Here is a 25,314-nt window from a genome sequence, read left to right as displayed (position 1 = left end):
ATGTGCTGAACTTGGTGCGTATTTGGTTGATTCAATATCAGTGGGCAAATCTGACTGGAATCCCTGCAGTGATCCCTGATCACACTGATAAAGGCACATACTCTGTTGATTCAATGCAAGTGCATTGTTGATGTTGTGTTTTCTGTTGATTTGTTTGTAGGATGACTGCACACGACACTATAAAGGCCTCATTTTTCTTCTTAACAACTCAACCTACTTATCCGTCCTACCTCCAGAATGTCTTCTAACGGCCCCACTCGTCAAGCTCTGACACAAATGATTAACAATGGCCCTGATGTAGCTGCTTCACAGCGTCAATGCTGTGACTGCCAGCCCTTAGAGAGAGCGCTTTATCAAGGTCAGTTCTCATTGAGTATGTCCTGCTAGACCGACTACTCACTCTGACATATCTAGCTGAAGAAGACCAAGATTGTGAGGTCCATTGGCAAAATGGACAAGGTAAAATCAAGCCAACATGTAAAAAGTGTGTTGACAAAGGTGTGTTGTGTGCTTCCATGTCATTGTGGTTCTGCTAACTATCCATGTTCAGGTCATGATGGCGCCCAGGTAAGAACCTGTTGATTCCCTTGTGCTATTTAACATTAATCATTTGACAGTTTTCATCTCAAAATATCAGCCTGTCAAAAGGCAGTGTGCTGGCTGATTCCCTGCTGGATTTGAGGCCTCAGTTTAGCAGGGTCCCCCCCCAAGACAAGCACCAGCCAGTCCAAACCTCAAGACGAGACAAGCACACCCCAGTGCGGACTACCCAGTCTGGTGGCTGGTATGATGATGTCCTCACCAAGGTGAGTTGCATACTTAAGTTAATATCTAGCAGCACACACTGATGCTTCATTTGTGAGGACTCTGGATTTATCAATCGTGAACATGTGTCCAATACCAGTGTATGTATCATCGGCATCATGTCTGGTTTCATGCACTGATCGTCCAGTCAAAGGCCCCACCTGCACCTCGCAAGTTGACGGCTGCTCGTGCGAAAGAGCTTGTGCGGCTCCGACAGCTGGAATCCGCCAATACTACTCAAGGTGACTTGGACAATGACTCGGACAAGTCTAACAACGGACATGAAGATTACAACGAATATCAGTACAACAGTATTGACCATGACACGGGCGATAGTGACGTGTTCGTGGATGGAGATGGGGAGGACAGTGCTAACTGTGATGGTGAGTGATACTATGTTGCTCACACACCACAGCTGAATGATTTTAGGTTTGCATAAGTGTCTGCGATCACCCTCTGATAGCAAGGGCAACAGCCACAAACAGATGCGCGATTCTGAGGACTCACCTTCATCCCAGCAACAGTGTTTGCCACAAAAAATCCAACAGAGTAAAGGCCGAGTTGCAGTGCGTGATTACGAGGTAGCTGTGCAGCAGCTAATTGAATTTTCCATTAGCTCTTTTTGCACCCGCCTTGCTTCTGAGTATGCGTATCCAGACCACATGACTCAAGTATTGTGGGCAAAGGAGGCATGGAAGGAGGGATGTGCATCTTACGAGATCGAGATAGCCTTCAATAGCGAGATCATACAAATTGTACGTGGTTTGTTTCTATTATTTCACCTGCTGATTTCTGGCTTTAGATTACTTGTCGCATGTCACATCTCACCAGTCAGGTGAAAGGGAAGGTTCGTTCACTTATCAAGAATATTTACGGCTTCGAGCATGGCAGTCGGGAGTCTGTCAAGTCCAGGAATCGCAGACTGGCCCGTCAGCTCAAGAACAAGTTTGGTCTATGTTATCAGGTGAGTGATTAATACGCTGGATCATATAGTCTACTTAGACTTTGTTGGAAGAACCTTGGAGACGAGAAAACTAAGGTCCCTCGCAGTAGGCCTTTTCGCATGAAGTTGAATCAGAAAGCAGCAAATCTGCTCTGGTATAGTAACAAGAAAGACGAAGGGGTAATGTTTGAGAAGCTTTTTACTCCGTTTCCCATTCCTGCCTTGGCATTAGTGTACACAGCGGTGAGTCATGTGTTTACTGGTTTGGTTCTGATATTAACATCTATGTCAGGCAGAATGTTGTGTCGACGAATGGGTTGACAGTGAGCGAACAGATATTAGTTTTTTGTGTGGCGAGTACAAGGAGGCTTATGACAAGCACCTTGCTAACCTCAACAAATTCCACTTGTGAACGAAGGACCACAGCATACTCGATGGTATCCTGAAGGAGATTAATGATAATGGGAGGTAAGGGTCTTTCTTTTTTGGAAATCTCGCAGTCTTGCTGATGATGGTACAGAATCCATGCAAAAGTAGATCCAGCTGATGTCGGAGATGCAGACTGTCTCTCGGATGATGAGATTCACAATGCCATTCATGAATATCAGCAGGGCAGTGGTGTGAATGAGACTGATGATGAGGATGAAAATGAAGGTAGTCAATCTGAGGATAACGGATGCGAAGACGAGTAGAATAATGAATAATGAATGCATATCCAAATTGTTCTCATTTGTTTGAGTGGTATCACTGGTATGAACTATGTTGGCTTACTATTGGAGGCTATGTGGCGCTACATAGCAGGGCTATATAGCTGATGTATGAGATACTGGATACAATGTAGCACAATTAATCATATAGCCTGAGGTATATAGCGCTATGTAGGGGGGGGACCTGCAATGAGGCTACGAGTTGTATATAGCCTATGTAGCACTATGTAACACTTCAATTTTTTCCTGATGTGAGCTCATCGGCCAACTTACAGTCTCCAGCTCGTGTCATCAGCAGCATACTCATGCAAACACTCAATCAGGTCAGCTTTCTTCCCGCTTGTCTGCAGGCCATATTCCTTCAACTTTTCCCTCAGCGTCTTCACAGTTGTGTCCTGCTGTCTGCAACATTCACAAGTTAGTGGCCACCATTGCAGTGAGTAACAAAGATGAACCAACATCACGAACTCCACCATCTGTGGTTGCTCATTTGCTCCCAACATCTTTCCCAGCTCAGGCAGGCATATGATCTCAGCAGCAGGCATGCTAATGATGCAAATAAATGTGCATGCAAGATGAGGTGTCATCTGCCAAGCCTTCCAGTTCAAATTAAGGTTGTCGATCGGCGATCACAGAGGTTAGTGGCTTTTTTAAATATTGGAACATGTTGCCCTCATTCACAATTGAACCAAGATGCCTTGTATACGTATTCCCCTACTGGGAGGTGCAAAATGTTATCTCACAGATGCCGCAGCAATGGTGACCTATGAGGCTGTTGCTGATGACCAGGAAGAAGAAATCGAGTCCTTGATGGCTGCTGTTGACATCGAACACAAGCAGCAAGAGTCGAGCGGCACATATCTGTGCAAGCAAGCTAAACCGTCAAAGAAGCACAGGCTGGATGTGGATGATATGTCAAAGAACTTGAAGATGACATCCCAGCATGTTGTTGTGAGCAACACTCTATCAGAGTACAGAAGGTATGACACCCCATCTCATGCCACTTCCACAAGGCAAAGCTCTGATAGATCACCACACAGGCTCTGGGAGCAGTTCAAACAATTTTGCTGTGACATCGACAAGGTGAAGCATCCCAATGATGTTGAGGCACTGTACCCAAGTCTCCCAGCTGATTTCTAGAGCTGATGACATTAATATCTGCACTGGACAGGCAAAGGAACTTAGCATATCGTGTGTTACTTATGCCACAGCTCAAAAAATGCGGGCAGCAATCAGTCACAAGTACGGATGTGACCACAGACTCAGTACACAGCCCTGGCTGGAGGATTCCCTGCAGCCTGGTCACTTCCGGGGAAATCCATCACTCTCGGTGACGGTATCACAGTACATGATAAGTTTGGGCCGCCGAAAGGTAGGCCCTTGTCTTCAGGAAGGTGCACACTCACATTCCCATACACTACTCAGGTTCGAGCAGGAGAGGTGGTCACAAGTGCACATGCAATGGATGAACAGACTATGAAGGAGCTGTATGAATACAATGTCAATTTTGCCAATGAGGACTTTGGTCCGACACCAAACAAACGGAAAGCCAAAGCACCCCAGAGCTGGGCAGGCTCTACAGTTTGACTCATGCTGCAGCTGATGTTCATCACTGCCATGCTCTTGCTGCTCTGGTTCAAAGAGGTTCTTTGCATCACATGGAGTGATGTCTGGTTCGAGTACTATCAGCCACGACGGCATCGAATCAGGCTCATGCTCCCTTTTCACAAGACTCATCAATATGGAGGTCAGTTCAGAAGAAAATTACTCCGCTCGTTTACAACTCACCCAATGCAGGTATTGTGCCATTCTTCCTATATGAAAATCCTGAGAAGCCATGGATGTGCCCAGTTTGTGCATGGGCAGCTTGGTGGCATCACTGTCGGTGTCTTAATAACCGAGGGTCTTATATAAAGTCGTGTAAATGTAATGACACCACAATTACACTTTGGATAAGACTGCTTGCCAGTCCTCGATTAACACGGTCTACGACTTTTCCTATTTCGTGGTAGATAACGTGTGAGTTCTTGGGAGGCTCGCTAAACTAATCTTTTTATAAAGATCAACCTAGCCGGAGCTTTACTTTTCTTTATTGAAACTCAAATCTCTTGTCTAGGAATAAGCTTCTAGACACGTAATTCGGTTTCTGGAATGTATTTGCCTAGGAAATCTCCTTCTAGGCTCTGGACTTGGATACTGGAACTAGTGAGATGTGGTCTCAAATATACGAAATATGACCAAGATCGCTTGGTCTATGGACACCTGACTGTGAGACAATGGTCTCAAATATACAATATATGTTCAAGATCGCTTAAACAAAGGGGACTATAACTTGACCAAGATCGCTTGGTCTATGGGACAACTAGTGAGACGTGGTCTCAACAATATGATAGATGACTAAGATCGCTTAGTCAAAGGGCACAGAGCAATGAGACAAAAGGGTCTCAAAGACAATATATGTGACCAAGAATGCTTGGTCTATAGCACTAAATAAGTTTCTAAGGTAAGAAACTTATAATCTCAAGGGAATTCTTTTCCCTGCACTTGTCTCACTTCAAAGGAACTAACTTTGCAAGTGAAATATCTGATAGGCAGATTGCTACAAATGGGAGATCATATTTGTTGGGGGGGAGAATGGGCTCTCCTTATATACATTTTGTGTGGGAAAGTAACCTAGGTTCACAAACAATAAAAAATAAGGAGGACCAATCAAAATATTGGGTCAAACCCAATAAAAGATTAAAATACAAGTGAAAGATGGAGCTATGACATCATTGTGGAGCAGAACATTCTGGAATGTGGAGTAATGACATCATAATGACATCAAGAGTGACATCATTGTGGAGCAAAAGATTCCAGAACCTTCCATGAGTGAGTCAGAGTGAGTCATTGTGGAGCAGAATATTCTAGAAGGAAATGACATCATGGATGATGTCATTGTGGAGTAGAATAATCTAGAGCTTGATGACATAATATCTTTCAACAGAATACCTGCAGGAGTATCTGTGGAGTCTTATGACATCATAATGACATCATACCCTATGGGTACAATTTTATGAAGTGTCAGGTGAGTCAAAGCATCCTAATGAAAAAGTAAAGTAAAGAAACACTAGAGAAAAGTAGGTAGCAAAAATAAGACAGTTGGCAGGAATTGAAACACAGTCAAAAAAATAATGCAGTTGGCAGGAATTGAAACACGGTCTTTTTGGATAGGTTTTTTATTGGCTTTGTACTTTTCTCTATGGTTTTCTCTAGCCAAAGTGAATAAGCCAAAGGCAAGGCTATACCTTAACCTTCATTTCCCTTCTCACATCAACTAGGTCTAAATGTGATTCCCATCTCACATTAGACTTTTTCCGTCAAAACGTATTCAGATCATGAAACTTGGGGAAAACTGGAAATATGGACCATGGTTTGAAACCAAGGTATGGGTTGACTAGTCTGAGGACTAAGCTAGCAGACTTTATCTTTTGAGGGGCACCTAGTATTCATGTCCATGCATGATTCCCACATCATGCAGGACATCGGTATCTCGGTCTTGACATGAATGGCTATGTTTTCCGCACAAAAATGGGACGAGATGGTGTTAGCACAAACCCTCATGATGGGATGGTGAGCTATCATGGTCCTCAGTCCTCGATCCCACTAATTTGCTGTTGCAGACTGCAGATTCCTTCCTTGAGTGCTTCCACAATAACCTGCTCGATATTAGCATTGACCCCCGGCCATATGGGACTCATTCTTTCCGTCGCGGAGGTTGTCAGTACCTGGCCATGGTGCTTCGGTGGCCACTCCATCAGATATGCACATGGGGGGGCTGGGCAGAGAATTTTGATAACCCTGGCACTATTTTCAAGTACCTTCTCTCATGGACTGATGCACCCCAGCTCCAGCGAGAGGACTACTTCAATCCCGATCGAGCTGGGAGTGATCCATGTACAGCTTGTGGCTGTACTTGCACCTGTGCATGAGTTCAGTAATTCAGTAGTAAATACAGACAAAGAATATTAGAAAAGGAATGCAAACTCGGAGCCATCCATTGGTGTGGAGATAGCGTGATTCCAGAGACATTAAAGACACAGTTAGAAACTCAGAGCCGTGCATCAATGGCAAAGATAGTGTGATTTTGGAGATAATGGTAGATATCAAGTAGCTTGAGTGAGAGTGGGATGGTAGGAAATATCAAGACTAAATAGGACGAGCTTGAGCAAGAGCAGGATGGTAGAAAATATTAAGACCAGATAGGATGAGCAAGAGCAAGAGCAAGAGAGATAGTAGAAAATATTAAGACCAGATAGGACGAGCAAGAGTGAGAGAGGAATGATAGTAAATATCAAGACCAGATAGGATGAGCGAGAGCTTACCTAGGAAAGACACGAGCTAGAGGGGTATGCCAGTAAATATTAGACCTGTTATAGGATGAGCTTGAGCGAGTTACCTATCACCAAAGGGAGACAGCTAGCCCAGAGTCAACCTAGGATCGTGAATTTTGAGACCATGAATTTTTCATGGCGTGAGAGCTTCTCACCTCGAATTGGCTGGTGCACCTGCGAAAAAAGGGCAATGACGCAGACGGCTTTGCATTGAGAAATTCACGGTCCACTGTGAGAACTTCACAGTCTGCATCAGCGGCTGCTCGGTTAGCGCTGGAGCTTTCATTTCGGCTCTTACCTTGTCACTGCCACATCTCAAACTTCTGATCTGCTCCTCCTCCCATGCCTCTCCTTTCCTTTCCGACCTGTCTCGCGTTCGTCAGCAGGCACCCGTTGACGTTGTCTGTCGACATTCCCAAGTATCCAACATTTCCGGCCACTCGTTTGTCCTCGACGGTGCTTGGTGATCCCATTCCCCCAGTACAGCACGCACCCATTCCCTTTCAGGAAAGGCTGATGTAAGCCTGTGCTGCGACGGTGAATTTCCTCGTTTGAAACTGTTCTTCTCAGTGACTTAAGACAGCCTAGGTGATCAGAGAATTGAAGATCTCATTGCAAATATTGATTCCTAATTAAGATGCTAACATCACAAGAAATGGATTGTGAAACATAGTGATAATATCATCAGGAAAACCCTCCAGTGCTAATTAGAGGTTTTTAGAACTGATACTGCATTATTATGTCTAGATTTTCCAAATTCAAGTTTTAGCAGGTTTAATCACTTTAATCACCCCCTAACAAAAACACAAGAATTAGAAAGAATTTGAAGTCATTCTTTGATATATGATTCAAATTACATATTTAAATTCAAAGCCAGTAATGCCAAGGGTGCATATGCTAAAGAAGTCAGACCATTCAGTCAAAATAACACGTAGAACCTGTACCCAGGACGCGCCAAAAGGCCCTAGAACCTGGCCAGCCCTACTAAATTATGTAGAAATGGTACTGGCTGGTGTGTAGAAGCTGTCCAAGATTCTGTGTAAGATCAGTGCCAGCCAGACATGTAGGAGTAGTGCTAGCCAGAGCACTATTATTTTTTCTATATGTAGAACCTGCACTGACTAGTATGTAGGAGTGGTGCTGGCCAGAGCACTATTATTTTCTGTAGATACGTAAAACCTGTACTGGCCAGACTGTAGGAGTGGTGCTGGCCAGAACACTATTATTTTCTGCACATATGTAGAACCTGTACTGGCCAGACCTTTTACCATAGACACTTTTATGGGCAAATGCCATTTCACCCCTATTTGCTGGCTTTCACAGCTGCATTTTTGGTATTTTTCAAACTCAACTGTTTTGTTATTATTCCAGGATTCATTCTATATTTGGTGATGTGTATTCATATGATATGACTGCAATTTTGGCCTCCAAAAATGGAAATTCATAAAATACATTCTATTTTTGTCACCTCCTCATATTTTGGCCTCCCCACATTATTCCCACACTCCGCATTTTCACATTTCTCAGCCACATACTGTGAGAATTACCCCACAACACCCAAAACATCACCCATTTTGGAAATCTCCATAATATCAATTATTCCCACAGCCTCCCCACCTCACTGCAGGTTTATCACTGCACCACAATAGGCCCTTCTTGTAGCTATGTAGTAGTTTGGTATATATATGCACAATATAATGTAACATACCGCTTTTTTGCTCATCTGTGTGCATACTTCTCCTCCAGGTATCATTCAACATAGGGTGGAATACAGAACACTTTTGCATTTTTGCCACTTTGATAGGGAAATGTTCTGGGAAATTCAGAACATATTTAGGAGTATATATGAAGAGATTTCTACCTTTATTTCACCCCCTAAAGCGCCCTACATAGATAGATACAGCATACATACATGAAAATACAAAATATGTTACCATATGATCATTTGTAGGTGGATAACCTTAAAGAAATGATTTATAACATCTGTTAAACAATAGGCACAATGTATCAGGAGCTCAGGATCAAAGGAGAATATCTTGTGGTATAGTGTATCCCCCTCTTCTGGTGGTTTACCCTCTGTGAGACTTTTTCCTGCAGGACTGGATCTTAATTGAGGTGAAGGGTATATTACTATGTATATTTGAAGTGGATCTATCATATAGCTAGCACATGACACAGATAGGATTCTTCTACAGAAACAAAAATATAAAAAATCATATTTTTGACATTTTTGATGTTTTTAAGCATCTTACTCTTGCATAAATGCCAGCCCTGCTCATATATCATTAGTAGTACATTCCACATGTGATTTATGCCAAGGATCAGCTGTATATAGGGTGCACATTTGATATCTGATATAAAGGAAGTATTTCTACTGATAAGAAGCCCATACTTTCAAAACATTGCAATTTAATAATCAGACACCTGGAGTAGATTTCAGATACCTTCACTATCATATATCTCAATTTATAAAACAATCCAACAATTATTGAGTGCTGAGGAAGTGAAATAGATAAGAAATTGAGTGTGGGAAAGTTCAAATGCCCAAAACATCAAAAATAGTCAGTTGAGTAGTGGTTGGACTTTAATGCTGGGTTCACTCAGTTTCACACCACATCTCTTCCACCTACCCTCTACACTCAGGGCACTATGTAGTATAGGTTCCTTCAGTACTATACCATTATCCTGTATATTTTTAATGAAATATATGAGCTGTACCATATATGAATGTAACTTTGTGTGAAAAGATGTTAATTGTGACTTTTCACACATATGTCATTTTACTTGCCATTCAGTCAGCCCTTCATGGATCTTCTTAAAACTTCAAATATATTATCAGGGACATATATGAGAGGTATCCCAGGTCTTTAATCAGTGATCACAGGCTTGATTACTATGTAGGCTTCTTATCAGTGGAATTACCCCCTGTACATCAGATATCAAATTTGCACCCTATGTAGGGCTGATACTTGGCATAGAACATATATTAGAATGTACTACTGATTATATATAAGCAGGGCCAGTTAGTTATGCAAGGGTAAGGCAGTTAAAAACATCAAAAGTGTCAAAAATGAGATTTTCTATGTTTTTGTTCCTGTAGAAGGATCCTATGTGTGTTCTGGGCCAGCTATGCAACAGGGTGTTATCCTATGATCCTGGGCTCCTGATACATTGTTCCTATTGTTGAATAGATGCTAGGAATAATTTTCCCAAGTCTGTTCACCTATAAATGATCAAATGGGAGCATATTCTGTGTTATCTTGCATATATGCCATATTTATTGATGTTAGACGCTTCAGGGGGTCAAATAAAAGTGGGAATCTACTCATATATGCTCATAAACATGTTCAGAATATCATGGAACACTTTCCCACCACAGGGGCAAAAATGCGAAAGTGTTCTGTACCCTATCTGTTGGAAGAACTGAGAGTTCAAAGTCAATGCACTTGATATTATTGTGTAAATAAGTAAAGTACTGTACCTGAGAGTTCAAAGTCAATGCACGAAGCATGTAAGACTTGTGAACTCTGCACTATGGGCGAGTCTATGTAAACAAATATAAACAATTCCTAGTATGGTATGTGTCCTCGAAGTGTCTTAGAGGTCTGTCCTCAAAGTGTCCTCGAAGTCCTCGAAGTCCTCTACTAATATAGTAATGTCCTTGAAGTGTCCTCGAAGTCCTCGAAGTTATCTACTAATATAGTAATGTCCTTGAAGTGTCCTTCAAGTCTTCGAAGTCTTAGAAGTCTTCGACCTATCTGGTGTGAAGTCACCACACAACTAACACTCCCCCCTGACTGCACACATCTCTAATCTCTAACAACTCCCCCCTCATCTGTGTAGTCCCATCATCCTGCAAAATAGTTCCACCTTGGGTCGACTCAAAGACTTTGTCAAGATGTCGGCTGGCTGATCAGCTGTGGGCACAAAGATAGGCGCAATTATCTCTTTGTGAACAACGTCTCTGAGCCAATACCAACTAAGATCCAGTTGCTTCATCCTCCCGTGGTGTTCTGGGTGTTTGGCAACAGATATGGCGCTCTGGTTGTCTATTCTAAGTATGGATGGTGCAGTGGTGGAGAATCCCATCTCCTGCAGCAAGTTTCGCATCCATCAGATCTCCTTGCCTGCTGAGACTGCAGAGATGTGCTCTGCTTCAGTAGTAGATAGCGCAACAATGCTTTGTAGCTTAGAAGACCACGAGACGACTCCAGAGCCAATCTTCACCAAGTATCCACCAGTGGAGCACCCTGTGTCCTTGCATCCACCATGATCAGCATCGGAATAGGTTGAGAACAGTTCGGTGCTTGATGGATCAGGCGCATAAGTGATCTTGTAGTCGGCAGTACCTCTGAGATAGCGAAGCAGGTGCTTGACAGCTTGCCAGTGAGCTAATCCTGGATTCGAGTTGAATCTGGCAAGATAACCAACAGCGTGGGCAATGTCTGGTCGAGTTGTTGTTGCCAGGTACATCAGGGCGCCTACTGCAGCCAGGTATGGGACGGTCTTCATGAGCTGGACCTCTTCAGGCGTCTGGGGGCTCTGGGAGCGACTGAGTCGAAGGTTGGGCTGCATGGGAGTGGATATGGGCTTGCAATCAGCCATGCCAAAACGCTCGAGGATGTCTAGACAGTACTGCTGTTGAGATATGGTGATGGAGTGTTTAGACCAGTCTCTGTCTATCTTGATGCCCAGAAGCTGAGTGGTGGGACCGAGATTGCGAAGCTTGAAGTGCTGGGAGAGCTCCTTGATGGTGCGGTCGATGGCAGCAGCAGATTTTGAAGCAAAGGTCATGTCATCTATGAAGACTGGCAGAATGATCCTTACATTGTCCTTTAGATAGATGTAGATGGACGCGTCTGAGTAGGACTGAGTGTAGCCCAAAGACTCGAGCACAGATCCGTCTGCATTGCGCTTCACCTTGAACACCCACTTGCAGCCTATGACCTTCTTTCCAGCAGGTCTGGGGACAAGCTGCCAAGTGCCATTGATGCTGTGGGCGTTCAGCTCCTCCATGGCAGCTTGTTTCCACTGCTCCGCATCAGGGCGCTTCAGAGCTTCGGAGTAGGACAGGGGTTCAGCTGGTGAAGCTGCAGAGAGAACAATCTCATGGCCAAGATCCGCGTCCTCAATGTCATCATCCACATCAGAGTGTAGTTGGGCTGGAGATAGCTTCCACCACTCTCTAGGCTTGGTTCTATTGCGCCTGGGCAGTCTGGCTCCAATGCCAATGGGCGAGGGCGGTCTAGGAGGTGGAGATGGTGGTGGGGATGGAGTTGGAGACGAGGCTCGGACTTGAGGAGGATCTGGATCAATATTAGGGACTACAGGGGCAGCAGGAGGCGCATCTGGAGGACCATTGCTCCCCCCATGATCCTGATACTCATCAGAGCTGGATTCATCATCAGCATCTGAATCGTCAGGTATTGGGAATGTCCTTCGTGTCTGTGGAATAGGTGGGACAGTAGGGCGAGTTGGTGCAAGTGTAGGTGCAGTAGGGACTGGTATCGAAGGCTCAGTAGGTCGCTTCGAGAGGGGGAAATATCTTTCATCGAAATCAGCTCGTTCTGATATTACTGTCTTCTTAGTGGTGGGATTATAGAACTTCCAGCCCTTGTAGCCCTGAGGATACCCAATGAACACGCATTTCTCCATGTGAGATCCAAGTCCTTCTCTCTTGTCCTTCTGCACGTGCACATAGGCAGTGCAACCCCAGACTCGAAGGTGGGAGACATCTGGCTTCCTTCCATGCCACAGTTCGTAGGGAGTGGCGCTTTTCACTGCGCTTGTGGGGCATCTGTTCCACACGTGCACTAGGGCACCTAGAGCCTCGCCCCAGAATGCTTTAGGTAGGCCAGTTTCGTCCAGCATGGTGGTGATGCGCTCAGAGAGCAGCCTGTTGGCTCGCTCTGCAACACCATTCTGCTGAGGACGTGCTCGAACTGTGTGCTGCCGTTCTATGCCGCAGGAGTTGGTGAACTGCAAGAAAGCATTGCTCATGTACTCCCCTCCCTTGTCGTCCCTCAGGATCTTGATTTTTCGCTCTGACTGGTTCTCAGCATAAGCCTTGAATGTCTTGAAGGCCTCAAAGACATCAGACTTTGCTTTTATGGGCAAGACGAATCTGAATCTGGAGTAGTCGTCTATGAAGGACACCCAATAGCGAAATCCTGAGAAGCTGGGGTGAGGGACTTGGTGCACGTCGGTGTGGACGAGCTCGAGAGGCCTGGAAGCGCGCCATTCAGAAGGAGGGAAGGGGTTTGCGTGCATCTTGCCAGCTAGGCATGGTTCGCAGATAGGATCTGGTGCAGATTTCGACTCTATGGTCATCCCAGTGACGAGCTTCTCCCTTATAAGCATCTTAATACCTTCTAGGTGATGGTGAGCGAGCCTCCTGTGCCATAGGTCGAAGTCTAGGGGCAGAGTCGCAGCTGCAGACGCATATTCAGTTAATGCAACAGTAGAACCATCCAGGAATGCAGCATTCGAGTTGCTGATGCTGGCTACAAACAGTGGGGTACCAGTGGGGCGTTCGAAGGACATCTTAGATGCATTAATGAGCACAGTGAACCCCATGTTGCGAGTTAGATATAGGACAGATAGTAGGTTATTTCGCAAATCTGGTACATGAAGGACTCTAGTGAATTCTACAGCTTCGACACGCCTCCCATTAATGACTGGACTGAATACCACTGTGCCCTCGCCAGCTGAATAAACTATGTTGTTGTCTGCGAGCTTGATAGGGACGCGTTTGGGCGCATAATTGCGCAGCCAGTGACGATGGGGGGTCATGTGAGAGGTAGCACCTGTGTCTGCATTCCAGTCAGCATGTGCATCGAGTTGCAAGGGGCAAAGAGGATGAGATGGGTCAAAAGTGCGAAGACTTGCATTACCAGCAAATTCTGTGACTTGTTGGGCGCTCTGGGAGGTGTTCTGGGCAGTGGTCGAGTTGGAGGCGGGTGCAGCGGTGTTGGGAGAGGGTGTAGACGCTGCGGACGATGATTGGGACGCCTCAGAAGCCTTGTTAGCGCTCCTTCCACCTTTTCGACCATCGTTTTTGGTCTTGCAACGATCCTTATCACCTTTAAGACTCCTGCACTTGTGGGTGCAGTGACCAGGCTTCTCGCAGTACCAGCAGGTGACAGAGGTGCCGCATCTACAGTCTCCAGACGCAGTAAACAGCGCTGCATCGGTCCCAGAACCTTCAGGACGTCTCCTCCTTTGGGTTTCCTCAGCCAGGAATGCTGCCTTCAGTTCCTCCTTGTCCAAGGACTTGAGTAGCATCAAAGGACGACGCAAAATTGGAGTACTCCTCGCCCAGGGAACGAACCATGGTCATGCAGACCAGCTCTTGATCGAGTTCCTTGATGGTGTAAGGCTTGGATGGGTCTGAGGGTCGAAGCTCCTGGACTTTGGACATGCCATCTTCGATCCTGGCAATGAGGGTGCTCAAGGACTCGTCAGGCTGCTTCCTAATAGGAGAAGAAGTCGTCCCAGGCATTGAAGCGCGCGCCAGGACGCTTCTGGAGGTGCGTGGAAGCCAGGGTGGTCCAAATCTTGACAGGGTCGTCCTGGACAGCGTCGATATGGGTCCTTTGCTCTACAGAGCACGCCAGATACAGCTCCCCAGCTGCCTTGTCTGCCTTGGTGTCCCACTTTGCTGCAGCTTCTGTCTCTGTAGGTCGAGTCTCGATGCCATTGACGAGCAACCAGAGACCCTTGACTCGAAGATAGGCCTTCATCTCACCCTTCCAGGTAGCATAGTTGGTAGAAGTGAGTTTGGTGACAGTGCAAATAGATTTTGAGTCTTCTGAGGACATGGCGAAGGATACGGCGCAGTTTTGCAGCAGTGGGACGAATTAAGGGCAAGGGCTTGGTAGAATTTGAAGGAAAGGCTGTCTTTGCTGATTTTCAACAAAGAGAGCAAGCAATAATGGGTGGGGAGAGTGCACCAGTGGCTGGGTGCGAGAGGAGGGAAAATGCGCACTAAGTTGGCCCAAAGACAGTGAACTCCAGCGACAGATTTGACTGCTAAAGCGCAGGGCTCATAACCTGTTAGAAGAACTGAGAGTTCAAAGTCAATGCACTTGATATTATTGTGTAAATAAGTAAAGTACTGTACCTGAGAGTTCAAAGTCAATGCACGAAGCATGTAAGACTTGTGAACTCTGCACTATGGGCGAGTCTATGTAAACAAATATAAACAATTCCTAGTATGGTATGTGTCCTCGAAGTGTCTTAGAGGTCTGTCCTCAAAGTGTCCTCGAAGTCCTCGAAGTCCTCGAAGTTATCTACTAATATAGTAATGTCCTTGAAGTGTCCTTCAAGTCTTCGAAGTCTTAGAAGTCTTCGACCTATCTAGTGTGAAGTCACCACACAACTAACAGTGTGTGCCTCACCGATAACATGAGGATGCTGCGGTTCGGGGTTCGGAACGGTTCAGGAAGGTCCAAACCTATGTCTGAACCGTTCGGGTGATGGTGGACCGCAAACCTCTTTCAGGTCCGGTCCGTCCAAAACTTGGAACCATGGACTGAACCAAGGACGAACCTGGCCATTGGTCAGGTTCGAACCACGGTTTGGGACCGGACCACGGCAGCACTATATCGATCCCGGAGCAGGCCTATCCATTGAGCAGTCCCCAGCGACACACGCTGAAATACACGAGATGCGCGACTGTACCTTACCAGAGGGCCATTGGCTCCTTGATGTACGCTGCAACCAGCACGCTGCCCAGATATAGTGTTCGTCGTATCGACCCTTTTGCAGTTCATGCGGAATCCAGGCAGGCCCCATTGGGACGCTGCCAAACGTGCCCTCCGGTATCTAAAAGGTATGGGGAACCTTGAGTTGAAGTTGAGCGAAGGCGAAGGAGGCCTTGAAGCATACGTCAATGCGGACTGGGCCTCGCAGGCCCACAGACACTCTACTTCTGGGTACATTGTACTCCTGAACGGGGGAGCAGTAGCCTGGAGCGTGCGTAAGCAGCCTATTATTGCCCTTTCCACAGCCGAAGCAGAATATATAGCACTCACCAGTGTTGTCCGAGAGCTGCTATACCTCCGCCTACTCCTCGAGGAACTCTACGGCATCACCCAACATCCCATCCCTATCCATTGCGACAATCAGGCTGCCATCGCACTTGCGACAAATGGAAAATTCCAATCACGCACCAAACATATCGACCTTCGTTATCATTTCGTTCGTTCTCACGTGAAGGCCGGAACCTTTAAGCTGCAATACTGCCCCACCGATGACAACATCGCCGACGCATTCACCAAGGCACTGGCCCGCCCCCGCTTGCAGAGACTCAGAACCCTGATGGGACTAGCTTGCGCTCGAGGGGGAGTATTGACATCGTCCGAAGATACCGAGCACAGAGAGAGTCGGGATGCCAAATAGCAGGTACGAGCGCAAGGGATGTGTCGGGAGCGGGAGGAACGGAGAAGGACCTGTTGACGTCGGGACCAAAATGGTCCAAAGTAAATTTTTACCTTCATAATAATCGAGAGCGCTTACCGTATAAATACTAGCGCCCAATCGTTGCGAGCGTCTCAGTTCTTTCTAGAGACTGAGACGTGAGTCTACACCTTTACCGTTATTGTTACACTTAACTGACTTAGCGTAGTTGCTCTTACCTGTTAGGTACACGCTTCGTCAATATGAGTTCTTTCTAGAGACTGAGACTTGCTCTTACCTGTTAGATCCTTTCTATCTCGCTCAACCTCTAATCTCTAGAAGGTGATATATCACACCACCTGATGTATTATGGTTGAAAATGTATCACGGACTTACCATAACTATAGGGAGTGATATATCATTACCACAGGGACAGGTGGCTAGATGCGGCCGTTTTTGCGTGCATAACTACTACATTCTACTCTATTGCTAGACTCGGAGAGTTCACTGTTCCAGCCATCAAAGCTTTCAATCCATCCAAGCACATAACACATGAAAACGTTGTAGAAACTGTCGATCGCAATAATCTGCCCGTCACGAAATTTCGGATCCCAAGCACCAAGACATCACCTATAGAAGGGGAAGACACTTACTGGTCAGCTCAAGATGGTCCTTCAGACCCGAAAACAGCGCTCGAAAACCATCTTCGCGTGAATCAAGGCAATGACAAGGAGCACCTCTTCGCATGGAAACACCCTAAGGGCATGAGACCGCTCTCGAAACCGCAACTAGCAAAGAGACTCAGTTCTATTGCATGAACTGCGAATCTCGCAGACCTCAAAGGCCATGGTCTCAGAATAGGCAGAACGCTCAAGTATTTGTTGAGAGGAGTTCCATTCGATGTCGTCAAATCTATGGGCAGGTGGTCAAGTGATGCTTTCACGCTGTACCTACGCGAACATGCGGTAATCATCGCACCTTACATTCAATCTTCTCCCGCGCTTGAACCGTTTACCCGTCACACAATGCCACCGGTACGGTAAACGCCAATAGTGAGTGCTTCTCCTACTCATCCTAGGGTGTTAAGCTTCGCTATTTGCGTCATAGCACTCCTACTCTTATGGGATCACAGCTCACCTTGAAACCCTTAGGTTCACGCGCATGCACCGGGCCGAAAAGCCCTTCGGGCCTTTGCCCAAAAACCTTCACTACATCAATCAGTTTTTCATTGCGCTACGTGTACCTAGTTACCTCAAACATATCTTCAACATCCCGATAAACTTCGAGCGTCGAAGGCATAGAGTCTTTCACTCCCGCACATTGCAACCTCCTTCATCATCCCTCTCAGGCTGGATCTATATTTAACTTCATGAATTTACGCTCGTTTGATTTCTCTTCGATCCATCCAATTGAAGATTGGTAGGAAGCAAAATCGGTGTTTCCTCGACATTACCATACATTCCCATGTGAAAGCCGTCAGCACATTTACGCAGATTTTTGTGGTGTTCGACATTATATTACCTCATATATCATTCTCATTTGTTCACCGGTTCACTGATGCGAATGGTTGGAGGCACGAGAAGCTTTGCAACTAAATTTGGATGGGGAGGTGATTTGTCGAGCTCGTTGACTCCGTCAAAGGCCATTTGTTGATGCGCAACTCTAAATTCACTCTCTCGATTATTATGTGTCCTTGTTAATACAACCTGCGGGGTCCATCGATCATCCTTCCTTCGCCCGATATACAAGTTCCTCGGTTATCATACATTGGCGTTAATAGGTGAACAACTGAGATTGACCAGACCATTCTGAACAATGGTCAAGTTGGGATATACTTTAACAAGACTGATGCACTCACGGTATTGACTTCTTCGCAGCAGAGGGGTTCCTGATTAGCACTGCAGCCTTGGAAGGTGCCCACAATGCTAACTCCCGAGCACTCGTTCTTTGCCCGACGCTCCACGATTCCTCCCTGCGCAAGATATTCTGCCGCCTTGGAAGACTGCCATGGGATGGAAGTGAGTAATTATTTTGTCCAGCAATATTGTGGTGACGTACCGGGTCACAACACATAATCGTTCCAGTGTCACACTGCGAGTCGCCGGCCACGATGAGGATAGTCAAGGATAAGGATATAAGAGCTACGATACATTTCAACATTTTGCGCTGGGTTGACTGGTAATGGTGGTATGTAGGTAGACAACGGGGTGAATTTGAGGCTGATTGCTATCTGCCATTTATGCATCCCGATTGTTTGATGTTGTGTCTGTAGGTTGAAGATTCTTCGTGAAATCCAACGTAACAGCGTCGACGATTTTGCGGACCTGTTGACGTTGGATGATGCTCTTGATATGGAATAACACCATCTTTCCACTATCAAAGACCGCTTTGGCCTTGTTTGTGGATGGCATGATCTGGAGGAAGACTGTCATTTCCGAGCTTTGATGATGGAGAATCTTATAGGGATACAAACAAAGTGCGTTCTTGACGAACTAACATAGATATTTTGCGGTAAATGGTGTATTTCTTTTCTTGAAAATTAGCACCATGAGGAATACCCATTAGGAAGCATAGCGAACCTTGTATGATGTCGCATAGTCGACCTCGATTAGCTTATCTCTGGGACATCCGATATCCGTTTGGAAATAGAAGCTGGAGGAAGAAAAATACTTAGCAGCTATTCTGAGCGTAAGATGGTTACTGTGCGTGCTGATCTAGTTTCGGGCTCGATGCCTTGAGACAGCATGGCCCTCTTGACCAGCGTCAGTTCGTGTCTAATATCAACCATGCGGTAGAAGTACGCCTGCGTCTTGAGTTTGTGGACGATCAGCGCATAGTCCTTGAGGTTTGCCACTTCAAGTACCTCCTGCATGTACATACCCGCTTATCTGTACCCAGTGGTGAGTGGGGTAGAGGACAACATAGCCAAATGTAACTTACACAGGGACGATGGTGGATATATGAACTACATCGACGGTGTCTGCAACCCGAATGCGCAAGAAGAAACTGGAGGCCATGGCTCAACAAATGACCTAAATAAGATGTTTCTTTGGCGCTGCCATATCTCTCTAGGGCCGCCGTTGTATCTTGCTCTCCGGTTGTTCATTTTGTTGTACTGAGGGGATTAGCATAGACAATGAAGAAAAGAGTATCGTACTTTGCAGCGGGGTAGCAGCCAGAATAGCGAATGCCTCGAAACCGAATTTCGAGATCTTGCCCATGCGTTCAGGTGCTGTGACAGAAAAGGATAAATTTGCTGCAACAGAAAGTGACTCACTGGGCATATGCAGGAACTCCTCGTCTACCTCGCCGTCATCCTCTGCAAATGCGCATGATCCATACTGCAGAGAGCTTTGGGTCATCATCATTTACACCTGCATTCAGTTCGGGCTGTCATCACTCGTCCATAAAGCGAAACCGATGACTTCCTCGATAGTTCGTCTTTCCGCGCGTTCAGAATCGCATATTCGCCATGAGGTTCCGTCGCATATGGAAAGTAAACCTTGACGTCTATCGAGGACGTCTATTCCCGTCCAGAGATGGGACGGTGGGACCGCCTGAGGAATCACGGATAGTGGTGAGAGCGGATGCAGGCGCGCCGGTGTGACAGGCTTGCGTGTGAATGTCATGTCGAATGAAGCGTCGACGACAGGTAGTAATATTGAGATGCCTCTTCTGCGAATTTCATGTTTTGGGAGTGGTTGGTCAGATCGCTGATCTGGCTTTGCTTTGGCACGGACTGACCATCTCGAAGCAAGTCTCGATGGGCCTAGAATGGAGGGTCGCAGAACACCCTTCGCGAGTGTTGTGCGTAGCACGATGTTCAGACATGGGGCTGAGTCATGAGCGTGCTCGAGGGTAGGGAACAACGAACGATGATGTTCCAAGGCAAGGCTAAATAGATTAGACCCAGTGCTGAGGCACTCTTAGAGAGATTGAAGACCCCATCAGATGCGCTGTCCGAGTACATGGCTCGGGTGGCAGCAAAATTTCTATACATAGGGCGGTGAGCAGCGAGCTTTGCAACTGCATAGATTAGACATAACACCGTACTGTGATAGAATGGGCTCATGGAGATTATACGCACGCCTAAGGGTCATCGACGTCGCGCAGGTAAGACAGTCTTAGACTGCCAATTGAATATATGTACGTCAAGATCATGAGTGCACAGTTGAGACCATTCAGATCCTACGGTACCAGGTGTATCCTGGGTCACTGATGCAGACATGATGTCTCTGGTTCGGTCGTGCCCTGACGATGTCCAAGTCGTTCGCGAGATACTCAGTAAGTTAAACTTCAGCGCTTCAGCTTCGACCTTCAGATAATTTAGCCATGAACAGCACGCGAAGAGCTAATCATGAGTGCCCAGAGGTAACGCCCGTTATTCGGGAGTTCAACGTTAATGTTCAACAGTGATATTTCCCACATGTAAGATGCCGGCCAGCAAGCGGTCATAAATAGTACCTATCATCCATAAATGGCTAAGCTTCGGTCGGGATTGGCAAGGCCATCATTTATTTGAACCCTGCACTACTCAGAACACTACTCAGAGCACAGTGCTGTACAGGTGGGGCAAACTATATATGAAGTTTAAAATGTTCGCTGGACCTGGGCGATGGGTCCGTTGCTGTCAGCTGGCCACAGCATATCTGCCACTGTGATCAATGCGATCAATGTGATGCACTAGTGTTACAATGAAGGCTAGTGTCCATTCATCGTTAAACTCCCGACATCTGGTACTTATATTATACTGCCCCAGGCGAATTCGGCGTTGTTGCACTTAGTCTCTGTCAAAGCCTCGTACGAACACTTCAAAGTGCTTAGCTTATCGGTTGCAAGTGAACTACGGTCTCGAAGGTGACAAAATGCTGTCCAACATACAAGATGTAGCGCTAGCCTTCAGGGCAAAGCTTGCTATATGTTGCCTGTTGCGACGGTCACGGAAAGTGATATAACACTCACTGCGTACTACATACGTAGAAACTTGTCTATCGTTTCCTTGCCGTTCAACGTACAGGTACCCACACAATTTCAAAACCCTTTCAGACCCAGTGACTAATCGAATTCTCGTCATAAAATCCTGGAGAGACTTCCGCTGTACAAGTAGCAACGGTCACTATATGGTATACTCTTCGAAATTAAAACTGCAGAAGTTATACCTGACCGAGAACCACTAATGTATCTTGGTGGGACAGGATGATTGGCATGCGCAGCTCAGCACACAGCTGAGGTAACGAGTGGGGGATGCCAAGGGGACGACGCGACAATAATTTTGACGTGGAGGATTCTGAAAAACATATTCAAACTTGAAAATTAAAGTACGATGCCAATGACCAGAAAGGAAATGTATCATGAGGTGAGTGACGAAATTTGAACAATCCCCTATGTTTGATCTCGCTCATTATGTGCCGGCGGGCCAATCGCAACTTCAGCACTGTTCACCACAGCCTATTTTATTTCCCATTCATTCTAATTCACGCGAAAGCTACAGTTCAGCCCTCTACAATGAAACGACACAGCCGTCCATGTCCTTCCGTCCCGGTGTTTATCAGCGCGCTAATCGTCTTCAGCATCCTAGCGAGCTTAGCACTGAAGTTGCTGAAAGACACCTCATATCTAGTTCCCGTTGTGCAATCAGCATTGGACGACTTACAGTCCCCCTCCAACATCACCTCAGAACAGGGCGGGTCTCAAGAGGTTGATCCCGAGCTTGACGCTCTCCGCCATATAGTTTCTCAAACCAAAGGTTTCTATGCACGCGACTACAGCCTCTGGTTAGGCTGGAATAATGTCCGTCCCAGATTCTTTTCTGACTATGCAAACTACGGCTTACTTTTCATAGATGCGATATATCATCGAGGCAGCTGTCCTCCACGGACGTATTCTAAACCGTACTACGATCATACCCTCTGATGTGTATGCTCGTGCCTGCGAATTCGATAAGTACGTGCTATCCTTGTATCGACCCCCCACATTTGAATATTTTCCTAGTTCCGTATGCGCTGCGTATGCTACCATGGCCAATAGGGGGGACGCAACCGGTACAGATGAATGGCGCCAACTTCCCATAGAAAAACAAATGGCCTGGAGGATACCCGTGTCTCTCATGTTCAACTTGACCCATTTGCGTGAGACACATGCAGTCATCACAGTATCTGAATATCTCCGCTTGCACAACATTTCGGTCGATGTGGAAACCACCAACGGACGCTGGGATACCGATTTATATCACCGCGGCGTCAACATAGATAGCGGGGTGGAACCCAGCCTCTACGTTATCAAGAATGAGTGGTATGACGCCAGTATTATTCGGGTTGATCAGCTGCCACAAACTATGCGGGAGAGGGGGGGATGGAATACCACTCATGGACAACTCGGGTCCTGGACTATCACGGAAGAAACCCCTCTCTCAAAGGCGCTGCATGATTCAATGCCATTCGGTGCATCGGTTCTCGATTGGGACACTGTCCTCGTAGTTGTGGGGGATCGTCATGACCCAGACGAGACCGGATCATCGTCGGTTAACAATATCGCAAGTACACTGGAAGAGAATGGCTGGGAAGTCCTTTACACCTACGGCGGCGCGTAAGCCCGTTCATTTGCTTGGCTGACTCCTAGAATAAGACCGTTTGCCTAGCTGTGGCTCAGATGCAACGAAAGATGTCGCAGTTCCAATCCGACAAGCAGTCCCACGACAATTACTGCGTGGATTGTACGAAGACTTTGGGTTCATAGAGCAAGACGTGCTTCTCCTCCAGGGTGAGGTTCATTTGGGACGGAAGCCGGTAATTATTTTTTGTCTTCCTCCGTAAGGCGCTTTGATTACACCTAGTGAATAGGGTGCCCTCAAATTCACCACCTTTGAAAATCGAGAGAGATACACGCAAGCAGTCCTGTCTGACTTTCGTCTCACAGATAATGTGATTGACCTGGCGGATCTGCTGTCTAACCGCATGGTCGAGAAGGTCGGTGGACGAATGTGGATGGGAGCTCATATGCGACGGGGGGATTGTCAGTCCTCGTTTACTCGAATACCTCGACGCTCACAATAGGTCATCTAGTTGCGACGTTGAAATGGACTATGGAGCCCAGTTTTGAAGCTCATCTCGCCCGGATCAAGCGCCATCTACGCGACGGACGGGATATCCTACATTTCGTGCATCGTGGGCCTCTCTATACCTACGAAGTTCCATTTGGTCAAGCCGATCGCACGCCTCTACTTCTAGATCCTCCAGCACATCATGACCGGTGAGACATCTAACTTGCTTTTGAAAAGGAAAAACAAACTTCTTCAGATTCTACATTGCCACCGACGAACGCGATCCCACGAATCTTACATACCTGCGAGATCAAGGTGCCGTTTTGATTTCCGACCTGCTAACTATAGAAGATCGCCGAACCTTTGGATGGTCTCTGATGCTCACCGACGTTCTCAGTGTGCTTGAGCAGGCAACCCTTGCCCACGCAGCGTACTTTTATGCCCATGCGCATAGTTCGGTCGCTGGCGGTATCGTGAATCTTCGTGCTTCTCATGGAGCTGATCCACGAACTGCATTGCTGGAGACTTGACGACTGACAGATTTCAACATACTAGACTAGACATGATATGTGCTTATAATAACTCGAGTAATATGTTGGGGTTAGTGTCGAACCATACCTAAAACAATGTAGCGGATCAAAGGACTGCAATAGAAATGACAGTCGTTTGGAGTCAGTTTTCTGAGTCGACTTGTTAGCTCGCAAGTGTGAATTGGTGCAATGAGACAAATGGTCACGGGATTGATTATAGATATTTGATAGAGTGCTGAGAAGCCACCGAAATACGAGCGATATCACCTTCTAGCGAAAAGTCCCGTTGGAGAAAGTGCTTTTGTTCACCTTGGTGGGGGCAGCCAAAATATTAAGTTGATCAAATCATATAGAGTACGACAAATCATTGACCAAGCTCATTTTTCAATCAGTAGAATCAAGCACTTGGTGGCATCGAAGAGGCAGGGCTTGAACTCAGTCATTAGCGCGGTGAGATCGTACTTATGGAGATCAGGAAGTTTGTCAATACCACCCGAGAGGAAGAACGAGGAAACAATTGAGGCTCGGCATGCCCTTCTTAACTAAACTGTCAGTTCAAGGTGATTGAGCAAACCTGTCAAACTCGGTCTGCAGTTATTATTACACTGTCTCGACCCTTTGAAGCCTTTAATTTGAACGAAAATGCTTGGCATAATGTGCGATTTGAAATACGGGAGTTCTGACCGGAAGGTTTGATGGAAAAGTAAGTGCCTTCGCTCACAGCTTGGGCGGAAATGAGAGGAGACAGGCACGATGGAAAAAAAGAATGGGACGAACAAGTATTTTCTCATTCCACCCATCGGGGTGAAGAAGAATATGTAAGACGTCATTGCAGAACGTACCACGACGAAAAAATGCCATACAAGGTTATTCCTGCGCGCAAATAAGACTCCTGGAAGGAAGGTCTTTGGGAGGACATTGCCATTTGGAGTCGATTGAAGTCGTAAGCCAAGAGAGGCACCAGTGTTGCTCCAATAGTAGCCATCGCTGTAAGACATAAGGTTCTCCAGTAGGGTGCACTTAATTAAAAGGCGGAAATAGGTTCTGCCAGCCAACTTGTAGATTTGAAGTCGTGCAGCGAGCCTCGTCCTCGGGCAGCGATAAGAATATTGACGTACTAATGCTTGTGGGCGTTTATATGGTCAAGGTACCGTGAAGCTGAGCGTCATCCCACCGAGCGTAGCAAGATGTATTTATTAATTCATTCAATCTGTGTGCGAGCATCGGCACAGGCGGTTATTAGTCCATGCGCGTGAGTAAACAGCGCAGGGCGATAAGAAGAAGGCTCCTGAACTATCTTTCTGCTTGGGCCAGAATCCCTTAGGCAGAATCTTCGGAGGTGAGTCTGCAAAAATTGGCAGTACTTCGTCATGTGCCCAGCAACTCAAACGATCATTGCAAGCGCCGTACCAAATCCATCATAACTAATTACGGGGTTCCGACGTCCTCGAGCGCTTCGCAAGAGCATGGACATACCTACTGGTCTAACTCTGCCGCCGTAAGCATGTCCTCATAAGAT

General features: G+C 46.3%; 6 protein-coding genes across 6 annotated transcripts; 4 read left to right on the top strand and 2 right to left on the bottom strand.

Moving 5' to 3' along the window:
• Positions 1-1,223: 1,223 nt before the first annotated feature.
• On the top strand, positions 1,224-2,159 carry EDB93DRAFT_1087752 (uncharacterized protein; the record flags this gene model as incomplete). Its single annotated transcript, XM_041446074.1, has 4 exons — positions 1,224-1,559; positions 1,607-1,772; positions 1,830-1,990; positions 2,040-2,159. The coding sequence occupies 4 exons, from the start codon at positions 1,224-1,226 to the stop codon at positions 2,157-2,159; spliced, it is 783 nt and encodes a 260-aa protein (XP_041306369.1).
• A 508-nt stretch (positions 2,160-2,667) lies between these two features.
• On the bottom strand, positions 2,668-2,999 carry EDB93DRAFT_1251757 (uncharacterized protein; the record flags this gene model as incomplete). Its single annotated transcript, XM_041453201.1, has 3 exons — positions 2,668-2,677; positions 2,728-2,856; positions 2,914-2,999. The coding sequence occupies 3 exons, from the start codon at positions 2,997-2,999 to the stop codon at positions 2,668-2,670; spliced, it is 225 nt and encodes a 74-aa protein (XP_041306368.1).
• Positions 3,000-3,577: 578 nt separating this feature from the next.
• Positions 3,578-3,954, top strand: EDB93DRAFT_1066144 (uncharacterized protein; the record flags this gene model as incomplete). The annotated part of the gene is made up of 2 exons (XM_041444900.1): positions 3,578-3,826; positions 3,880-3,954. Coding segments are annotated over 2 exons (324 nt in total), but the record flags the coding sequence as incomplete, so codon positions are not given.
• Positions 3,955-6,116: 2,162 nt separating this feature from the next.
• Positions 6,117-6,425, top strand: EDB93DRAFT_1087813 (uncharacterized protein; the record flags this gene model as incomplete). The annotated part of the gene is made up of 1 exon (XM_041446080.1): positions 6,117-6,425. A coding segment is annotated over one exon (309 nt), but the record flags the coding sequence as incomplete, so codon positions are not given.
• Positions 6,426-17,787: 11,362 nt separating this feature from the next.
• On the bottom strand, positions 17,788-18,864 carry EDB93DRAFT_1154090 (uncharacterized protein). Its single transcript, XM_041449811.1, has 5 exons — positions 18,806-18,864; positions 18,551-18,752; positions 18,285-18,492; positions 18,085-18,228; positions 17,788-18,034 (listed from the first exon to the last, which is right to left on the bottom strand). The coding sequence occupies exons 3-5, from the start codon at positions 18,384-18,386 to the stop codon at positions 17,987-17,989; spliced, it is 294 nt and encodes a 97-aa protein (XP_041306365.1). The 5' UTR covers positions 18,387-18,492; positions 18,551-18,752; positions 18,806-18,864; the 3' UTR covers positions 17,788-17,986.
• Positions 18,865-21,751: 2,887 nt separating this feature from the next.
• Positions 21,752-23,795, top strand: EDB93DRAFT_1241314 (uncharacterized protein; the record flags this gene model as incomplete). The annotated part of the gene is made up of 8 exons (XM_041451861.1): positions 21,752-21,767; positions 21,958-22,016; positions 22,069-22,169; positions 22,218-22,811; positions 22,864-23,011; positions 23,066-23,237; positions 23,279-23,474; positions 23,522-23,795. The coding sequence occupies 8 exons, from the start codon at positions 21,752-21,754 to the stop codon at positions 23,793-23,795; spliced, it is 1,560 nt and encodes a 519-aa protein (XP_041306364.1).
• Positions 23,796-25,314: the final 1,519 nt, after the last annotated feature.

This window comes from Suillus bovinus, assembly GCF_016758785.1.
Source record: "Suillus bovinus strain UH-Sbo-P2 chromosome Unknown EDB93scaffold_39, whole genome shotgun sequence".
In the NCBI taxonomy this organism is placed as follows: Eukaryota; Fungi; Basidiomycota; class Agaricomycetes; order Boletales; family Suillaceae; genus Suillus; species Suillus bovinus.
Note: the sequence above shows the minus strand (reverse complement) of the source record. Positions and strands in the feature narration are given on the sequence as shown.

Excerpts from the sequence above, each read along its gene's own strand:
- EDB93DRAFT_1154090 (XM_041449811.1), bottom strand. The coding sequence starts at position 18,386 with ATGTTGAAATGTATCGTAGCTCTTATATCCTTATCCTTGACTATCCTC. Across the intron at positions 18,229-18,284 it reads CGATTATGTGTTGTGACCCG|TCTTCCAAGGCGGCAGAATA; the intron begins GTACGTCACCAC and ends ATCCCATGGCAG. Across the intron at positions 18,035-18,084 it reads GCTGCGAAGAAGTCAATACC|AATGGTCTGGTCAATCTCAG; the intron begins GTGAGTGCATCA and ends ACCATTGTTCAG.